Genomic DNA, 9,652 nt, shown 5'->3' with positions numbered 1-9,652 from the left:
TCATGACATTTTAATGCTTCACTCTCCAGTTTCTTTAATTTTTTCTCCCTAACCTTCTCCGCGCCACCCTGCTCTTTTCTGTTTTTTGCCACCACCATCCATATTGTGCATTAACGCTCTTTTTGCTTCCACAAGGAAGAAACCAATGAAGGCTACTCTGTGCTTTCTTCTTTCCTAGTCTATCAGATTGGCGGTGAACAGCCAGGCGCATTGCTGCAACCTGTCGGATTGGATGCGAACTGTAGATAATCAGAGGATAGGGGGGGGATAAAAAAAGTGATGTATAATGAATGGCGGCTGCCGGCCGTCCAGGGCACCGGCCGTTCTGTGATCCTCCAGAACCCACAGATTACCAGTCCGCCCCTGGTCTGTGGGGAGCAGGTGCGTGAGGCTGAACAGACTCGGGTCCGGCGGCTGGATTTATCTTGGGTTTACTGTGTTATAAATGTAATATGTTATAAATAACTCTGCTGTCAAAAAATCTAGGTGCATCACTGTTTGAGGGCTTGATAACCCCAGGGATGTGGTTGGGGCAGGCACAGGATGTTAAGTTATACTGTTTTGTTGCTTAGCAGGCAGGCATAGCACTCTCAGTTTTATTGTACTGTAGCCTACATGTGACAATAGATGGAAATTGTTTGTTTATATTGTGTCACATCACATTACGGTCTGTTAATTTTAACTGTCGATCTCAAATTTAATAATTTGAAAATTTACACTGTCATTGCTTGCAAAGCGTTAAAAGTACTGCGTGTGTTGTCCTTACAAGCCGGCAGCAGGGGTGGGGTGGGGGGCCCATAATGGTCTCCTTTCCCCCGGGCTCTTGCAAGTCTGTTGACAATTTTTGGATGACTACTTTTACTTGAGTAACATTATTTACAAGTAATGCTACTCTTATTGGAGTAATTTTTTGGGGTACTCTACCCATGTCTGGAAATGAATGTTACATTGCTTCACTGCACTTCGCCCTGCTCAAAAAATAAGCTTTAAAGAACTTCTTGCTGACCTTGACCTTTGAATAGTCAGTAAAAAAAACCCCCACTTGAGCTACAATATAAAAAATAAGAATAAAATTACGTTCAAAGAGCAAACGACCCTATCTCGTGAGATAACCAGAACCTCCAGAAGAAAGGAAGAAAAACCTCAAATCGTCAAAAGGTGGACCATTTCTGCCATTTATTAATATTTCTTGTTGCGAGGCTCGTAATGTCTTACGTAAGGCAGATGTGTGGCGAGAAAAGAGGAAATGCAAGTAGCCGTCTAACGGAAGTGGTACTGCCCTGAGATATAGGCTGAGCGCGACGGGAGGACGGAAGCATTAAAAGGTCTAACGGAGAGTTGAGAATAATCAGGATTCAAAGTCGCCGATATTGTAAGTGTCTCCAGCTTCAGGCTGGCGTTTATTCTAATCTTTGACTGTAACTGTAGTCATTATTGTCGCCGATGCAAATGTACTACGCCTGTTTTTCCCTGGTGGCGGCCAATTGAATCCTTTTTGGGGGAGCCATCATATAACGGTACAACCTAGCTCGGGCTTCGTCAAAGGCTAACTAGCACGAGCTAGCTGGCCTCCGTTCCGATGCGGTTCTACTTTGTTCTTTCGGGGGCTCGTCAGCCTTAGCGGGTCGTGCTGTGTTACGACGAACAAAACGGCTTTTCTCTTTTTGAAAACGAATTTCCTCCTGTATTTACGCTCACTAAGCATCATCGTGAGGCTTTATCTCTCCGTTTTGAGCATGAATTGGCAAGGCCGTAACTGCGTTAAAAAAAAATCCACCCTATTTCTGTGGCCTAGCTAGCGGAACACGTCAGCCACCGCGCTGGCTGAACGATGTGATACACATTTCTTACACGTATGCTTTGGGTTTCGTTATTTAATACAATACGGCGACGTGCTTGTACGGGAACCATCGTTAATACGCGTTAATAGAACGTGTCACTACGTTAGCGCTGTTAGCAGCAAGTGGACAGCAGTCGAGGGGATTCGGTGGCTTGGAGAAATGGTTTTATTATCAGTCATGGTAAAATGCTCTTGAGAACGCTCTGTTCACTCTGTGCAAAATATCGGGATCGTTAGCTCGTTTGATGACGAGTCATTTTCAGCCGAAAATGGAGAGACGGGATTGGGAGAGCGCTTGTAATTAGCTTGAGGCTAACCTCAGCAAATGCAAGGTTGACCCACTTGCCAAGGGGCCCAGTATGCGGCGCCCGTCCGCAATCTATGTCCAAATGCCGTCTTTCTCTAAAGATAATGCAGATATTTCTGGACGCATTTCTTAAAATTGAATGAGGAATAATGTAGTATAATTCATTGGGTGTACAAAACTGCGTTAACATTTATAAAGCCTAGGTAAATATTTTACATGAAAATTCAAAGGTACACCCCCTCACCCCCCCAAATATTAAAAATTGATACACAGGTAGCCTATGTACCAAATATTCAAATAATTTTCTTTGGCTAAGTTCAAACAAACAAAAAAATGACTGAGATCGATTAAGCCATTCTGGTACTACAACAAAAATGCCACTTAAACAATTTACTGGGCAAGTGACTATTTTTAATTTTAAAAAAGACTTAACCCCAGAACGACTTGGCGTCCACGTACTTGGGCATTACATTTTGGGTCATGCACGTCACAATATTAACATAACAAGTGTGGCCTGTATGACCCAACCCAAATTGTGATGTCTATTTATATATGGACAAATATACAATTCATACAGGCCACACTTGTACCATAACAAATGTGATGTCCAAGTACGTGGACACTATTCTGCTATTGACAAAGATAGACGTCCAATTCATTTCAACTAGGAGGAGTGGCTGTGAATGGTCATCTTTAAGCACCATACTACCAGTGTCTCCCAGTCAAACTGTATTGGTTGTCTAGCATGGTCAATGGCAGCCAATGAGATCAATGGGTGTCCTATATAGGGTTAATTATAGGGGTGCACGATATCCATTTTTTCAAACCGATACCGATATCAATAACTTCCTGCTGCCTACAGCCGATACCGACACGATAACCGATGATATATATATAATTTTTCAATGTATATTCGCTTTAGTTTTTGAACACCTTTAGGTAAATAATACTCGTGGTTGATTCAGCATAGATTTGCCTTTGACCGAACCAGAATTTTCATGATGACATGAATATTATTATAATTAACAAAACAAAGACAAGAACAGTTTTGACTTCAAATAAAGTGCCCATATTATTTTTTTCAAATATAATTTGAGTCAATCACAATCAATCAGTCAGGATCATTGATGATGTGTTCCCCTGAACAATGAACACTGATCTAAAGCAAACATAAACCTAACAGATATTGTGCTTTCTCGGAAGATAAAACATTTGGTGCAAGAGGAAAGGAGACTTTTGTCGTCTTGTGCCATTAAACAACTTTCTTAACCGGGCAATTATACTGTAGAACAGCAAGCCTGTCAATAATCAAAAGGCCTCTCAAGAACTTGTAAACATAACACTGTAAAATGCAAATATTTGCTAATTGTCATAGTAAGGTTTATAACTCAGTGAAGGTAAAATACGCCCTCTAGAACAGAACAAAACTTTGCATACAGGCAAAACAGGAGTGGAAACAAACGCACACATCCAAATCAGACACCATGCCAAAAATATTATTCATAGGCCCGATAACATATTTTTATCGGATTTATTGGGATGACATCATAATTCCTATTATCGGACCGATACTTATCGGACCGATAATTATCGTGCACCTGTAGTTAATTAATATTAATTTAGGACACAAATACAAAATACAGCGTCATGAAGCAACATAAAGTATCCAGTAATGTGCCAACTTGAACAACAACATTGCTATTAATGCAGTGACACAGACAATAAGAAATACAAAGCAACCAAAGTACATGAAACATAACAAATAAGATTGAAAAATTTTGTAAGTAATTAGTAAAATCGGCCTATTTACCACAGTAGACTTGATAGCTCATGGCACCCTGGTTAGGATTCACTGGTACAAAGTTAGCTGATCCCCAAAGATGTGCATTAGAAAATGAGCATGCAGCTTAAAAAGTAAGATTGAAAATATTGACATTCAATATCATTCAGCAACAACTACAATGAGCTGAACAATTTTCAATATTCATTCTCATTCTTGAATTGAATTTGTCTGACAAAATATAGTTCCGTAGGTATGAGCGTGTGCTTGAATGGTTGTATGTCTCATTGTGCCCTGCGATTGGCTGGCAACCAATTCAGGGTGTACCCCGCCTAATGCCCGGAGTTAGCTGGGAGAGGCTCCAGCACCCCCGCGACCTTCGTGAGGAAAAGCGGTATGGAAAATGAATGAATGAATGAATATAGTTTCGCCATCTAGTGGTCGCCGAGGGAACCACTCACAAAATCAATTGCCTGGAAAGCCGAGATAAAAGAGACATGGTAATTGAGTATGGTCTTCTGTAGTCTGGGCTGGATTTCAGACTTGATAGTATAGGTGAGGATTAACAGCACAGACTGGATCTGAAAGAACCAATCACAGAAAGGATCTGAAAGAACCAATCACAGAAAGATGTGACGTAAAAGCAAAGCGACTCATGCTGTTGCTGATGTTGTTCAAAGTGTTTTGGTGTTCAATTGCGTTTGAAACGACAGCTTATGTTGTACAAGCCAGAGTGGGACGCTGAAATAAGTACAATTCGTCGAATATACGGGGGAAAAAAAAGACAACGACGCAGAACACCTTCCAAAATGTTCAGGAGTGTAAACAAGAATACTGTAAATGAAATATTTGGATCATCTCTTGTCACTAACCCTGTTTTTGTTTATTCCTCATTCATCTAGAAAATGGATAAGAGCGATCTGGTACAGAATGCCAAGCTTGCTGAGCAGGCTGAGCGCTATGATGATATGGCTGCAGCCATGAAGAGCGTGACGGAGCAAAGTACGGAGCTGTCAAACGAGGAGCGTAACCTTCTCTCTGTTGCCTATAAGAATGTGGTCGGGGCGCGCCGCTCATCCTGGCGCGTCATCTCCAGCATTGAGCAGAAGATCGAAGGCAATGACAAGAAGAAGCAGATGGCACGCGAATATCGGGAGAAGATCGAATCGGAGCTGCAGGAAATCTGCCACGATGTGCTTGTAAGGCTCTATGACTTCTGTTTGTTTTACATGCATTTGTTTCTGCAACTTTGAAAATATTCGACTTCTGGGTTTTCAGGGGCTACTGGACAAGTACCTCATTGTGAATGCTGGTAGTTCTGAAGGCAAAGTGTTCTATCTGAAAATGAAAGGTGACTATTATAGATACCTGTCTGAGGTTGCATCTGGGGACGCTAAGAAAGGTAAGTGAGGGCATGATTAACATAATATATGAATCATTGACTACAACATTTACTGCTACCTTCAACAGCTGGCTTTAAGATGTTAGTAAACAATTTGAAGTTCATGGCATTCCAAGACAGTCAAAACCATCTTTTTTTTTTCTTCTTCCATAATTTCATGTCTCCAGATACAGTGGACAATTCCCAGCAAGCTTACCAGCAAGCTTTCGACATTAGCAAGGGAGATATGCAGCCAACCCACCCCATTAGGCTTGGCCTTGCCCTCAACTTCTCTGTCTTCTATTATGAGATCCAGAACAACCCAGAAAAGGCCTGCAGTCTGGCAAAGACGGTATGAAAAAACTACTTTTAGTATCTACTTTTGGTATCTAACGTAGGAATACAACTCAGACACTGTTGAGTCTAATGTGGAACGTTCTCTTCTGTAATTTTCTCCATGTCTCTCATATTTTTTTATTTTTTGGGTGCAGGAGGGCTGTACACAATCCTTCAATATAGCTCCAAAGAAAGTGGAGGATCTGTGTGATTCGGCAATTAAAAAAAAAAAAACGCTGAAAATGCAGAGTGATTGTGACTGTTGGCCATTTTGCCATGTCATAAGATTTTTATTTTGCAATATCGTTATATTAATTTTGTTATTTTACACAGAAGTACTATTTTTAGATCGCCCAAGGGGAGGGTTCAAGGTCTCATTTGTTTTGTTCTTTTTCTTCTTGGTGAGGACACAAACTAAAATTGCTGCTACTTAGTTATTCGTTGACAGATCAGAATTAAATTTGGTATATTCCAAGGGTGTATACACATCGATCCTCAGAGTCAGATTTTTTTTTTGTCACAGGGTTGATTACTTGGATTATTTATTACAGACTTATTGTTTCCTGTTGGTTCCAAATTTGCCAGTAGAGGGCATGCACACTCTTTGGGTGTGCACTGCTTACCATGTTCCTGGTATGACGAGACATTTAAGGAGCAAGCCGGGCGTTCGTTGTTCATTGTAACTTGTTCTTTAAAAAAAAAAAAAAAAAAACATGTTACGTGGAGGGAAGTAAATAAAAAGTAAGTGTGAGTAAGCAAGTGAATGAGTTGAAGACCCTTCAAAGTAAATGTGCTAATTGTAAAAATATTTGTCTTCTAAATTGACGCCTCACACAGACGCGATTAAACAAAATGCTAAGGAAATGAAATAAGACTTCCAAACCATGGCAAATCAAGCCTCTGACTTTTTGCTCACTGTCAATCCCGCACCTCTAAGGCTAGGTTCGTACCGCAGGTCTTAATGCACTAACCCGATTTTTTTTGTTTTTTTCTGACACAAATGAGGGAAAAGCCCCATAAAAGTGTACCATTTCAAATGCGATCTAGGTCACATTGGTATGTGGTTAAAATCAGATGTGGCCACATTTTTCTAGAATATGGCTGCGGTCTGAAATGTCAAATCCCCCAAATCGGCAAAGAGCGAGAGAGACAGGGCACTATGCTAGCGATGGAGCTCTGCATTTACGTTACCGCCTAGCTTGGATGCAGCTTTTAGGGAAGAGTCGGGCTTGACAACAGTCATAAAAAGTAAAATGAAGGGGGGTTTAGCCTGAGAGTGCACGGTTTTCTTTCTGTGCTCCAAAGGAGCAATATTTCAAGATTGCTTACACGGCCGAGAGGCTGGGCAAACTGTCTGTATGCGTCTCTGTGCGTGCATGCTACCAATCCATATAAACTTTGAATACAAGACTAAACGGGGATTTTGAATGTTGGTTATTTGTGTCCTCTTTTTGGAAATATCATCACTCTCGAATGACGCTGAGCCAGCCTGTGTAGTTATTTGTTTTGATACTCCTGCACATGCGGGTCAGTTTGCTCAGTGCATCTCAGACTGCGAATTAGTGAGCATGCATACTTGAACGGGCTCAATGGACAAAGGCTGTCTGAATGGGCACTCCAACAGATATGACAAAAAATCGGAATTGAGCATTAAGACCTGCGGCATGAACCTAGCCTAATTTAGGTGGAAACATGATCTGTGAATTCGTCTAACATTTTTCTTTTGCCTACACTTAAACCCATCTATGAGATTCACAGCCACTGATGACTGGAATACACACCACAGATTCTTGGCAGTGCTTTTCCACATGGCACTCTAAAATGATCATACCAGCCCAAACCCTCATGCACATGCTGACTCATTGACTGCTATTGACAGCGATAGACTTCCAATCCATTTTGGCTCAAAGGGATGGCAGTAGATGATTACTGAAAAAAACTTTCTCTGCGGCATAACGAGTACGCGCACCACCAATGAACTATCAGATTCATTTTTCACACGTAGGCATCGCTAGCGAGCTCGTTGCAATATCCGGCCGTTAATATGTGAATTAAGGGTACTCATATTCTCATGTAGTTTGTGAGGCACCTTTTAGCCACGGCCTCCAAATATCAGGAAAACTAAAATGTTGAAAACTGGTAAATACTATTACAGGGGTCATAAAGAATTTTGTTGCATTTCAGGCCTTTGATGAAGCCATTGCTGAGCTTGACACCTTGAACGAGGATTCGTACAAAGACAGCACCCTGATCATGCAGCTACTAAGGGACAATTTGACTGTGAGTCCGATCGTCTATTTTTTTTTTCTCACAGTGGTTGAAAAGGTTTATCAAGACAAATTCAAATTTGCCTCTTGTCTGTTTGCAGCTGTGGACATCAGAAAACCAGGGAGATGAAGGGGAGACCGGAGAAGGGGAAAACTAATGGAATTGCACTGTTAATCCACCTACACTCTTATCTTAAAACACAGACAGCTTATATACACACCCCCTTCCCTCCCTTCCCTCCCTCCACTCCATCAGCCCCTCCCTCTTCTGTATGACAAGCAGCCTGAATTGCTCCTGACCAACTAGTTTCTCCCTCTCAGTTCACTGTGAGGCGACAGGGTCATTTTCAGTTGTTAGTACGTTCAGTCACTTTGTAGACACTTGTATTGTTTTCGTTAGCTTTGTGTGTACGTCTGCATGTTTGTGGGAGCGAGTGAGAGTGTAAAAGATATTTTGTGTGTGCGCGCACTTGTGTGAAAGAGATCTCGGGGGGAGGTGTTGTGAATTTTAATCGTCCTTCCAAATTCCTGTGTCCCAGCTAGTTTGTGGCGCCCCCCCCCCCTTTTTTTTTGTTACTTTTATTATTGTGATTCAACATGGTATTTACAGGTTCTATTGTATGGGTTTTATTGTATGGTAATTAAACTGGCAAACACTGTGATGGTAGGTGTTCCATTTGCTTCACAACCCAAAAGCGGTTTGCGTTTAGTCTGTTTCGGACTCATGTACAATCCTGTATTCAACTTACTGCAATTCTGCTGTGGTCTCATACAGAACGGAGGCAGGCTGTATTGTGACACTGACATCTGAGTGTAATGCGCCTCAATCATGCTCATAAACTTAAAGGGACCCTTTAAATATTATATTTCAAATTGTGAAGGCATTTTCTATTACAAGTGCTCCCTGAAAGGCGTTGTTTTCCCTCCCTCTTCTACAAACTTAAGGGTAAATTGAGTCACTGGTGAAATACTTTTGTCGCATGTGATTGCAAGATTGACTATCGTCTATAAAATACCTGAAGAAAACTCGAGTTGTCTTGAAATGTTTTACCTCAATCACTGTACGAGTCTCGCTTGCAAAATAACCCCTTTAACATGTCTTTGTGTCTGGTTTAACCTCTATTCCTTTTTACAATTGGTGTTAAAAATGCTTACAAATTATGATAAGACAGCCTCACAAAGGGTATGGTGTCATTTTGACTGAATGATAGTGTCCTAAATCTTGGGAAGGTGCCATTTCATCTCATTTGAAAGAAAATCAGTGTCACAATACTGTGTATCACCACTACATTCCACATATTGTAGTTGAAGACACCATTCCACGTTATTACGCAGTTTCTTCTGACAATGCTCCAAGGAATTGAAATGTTTTGTTGATTAAAAAAAAAGAAGAAAAAAAAACTCAATTTCATTATGCTTGATGAAAATGCAGTTAGTGAATGTGGAACGAAGCCTGTCTGTATATCTGGTATTTACTTGCTTTGTTTTTACTGACAAGTCTTATGGCTAAAATGCTTCTGTAACAGTCTATTACCCAGTGCACACACGTGGTTGTGAAAATTTAGAATAGTTCTAAAAAGCAATGATGACTTGGAGATAAACAATGGTTGGTGTAATTCTAGCTTTGTGTTTATGTATCTTAAAACCATTCTAGTTTCACTCTACATGTAATACATAGGAACGTGTCAAAGACCATTCAGTGAAATAAAGTTTCGTTTAAGATAAATCAATTGTTGTCATT

General features: G+C 40.8%; 1 protein-coding gene across 1 annotated transcript; it reads left to right on the top strand.

The window, feature by feature from the left end:
• The first annotated feature begins 1,206 nt into the window (after window positions 1-1,206).
• Window positions 1,207-9,637, top strand: LOC130908715 (14-3-3 protein beta/alpha-1). Its single transcript, XM_057824458.1, has 6 exons — window positions 1,207-1,372; window positions 4,830-5,126; window positions 5,206-5,329; window positions 5,497-5,660; window positions 7,829-7,924; window positions 8,013-9,637. Exons 2-6 carry the CDS (start codon window positions 4,833-4,835, stop codon window positions 8,067-8,069), a joined length of 735 nt encoding a protein of 244 aa, XP_057680441.1. The 5' UTR covers window positions 1,207-1,372; window positions 4,830-4,832; the 3' UTR covers window positions 8,070-9,637.
• The last annotated feature ends 15 nt before the right edge of the window (window positions 9,638-9,652 follow it).

This window comes from Corythoichthys intestinalis, chromosome 2, assembly GCF_030265065.1.
Source record: "Corythoichthys intestinalis isolate RoL2023-P3 chromosome 2, ASM3026506v1, whole genome shotgun sequence".
Taxonomy (NCBI): Eukaryota; Metazoa; Chordata; class Actinopteri; order Syngnathiformes; family Syngnathidae; genus Corythoichthys; species Corythoichthys intestinalis.
Note: the sequence above shows the minus strand (reverse complement) of the source record. Positions and strands in the feature narration are given on the sequence as shown.

Excerpts from the sequence above, each read along its gene's own strand:
- LOC130908715 (XM_057824458.1), top strand. The coding sequence starts at position 4,833 with ATGGATAAGAGCGATCTGGTACAGAATGCCAAGCTTGCTGAGCAGGCT. Across the intron at positions 5,330-5,496 it reads ATCTGGGGACGCTAAGAAAG|ATACAGTGGACAATTCCCAG; the intron begins GTAAGTGAGGGC and ends TCATGTCTCCAG. Across the intron at positions 7,925-8,012 it reads TACTAAGGGACAATTTGACT|CTGTGGACATCAGAAAACCA; the intron begins GTGAGTCCGATC and ends GTCTGTTTGCAG.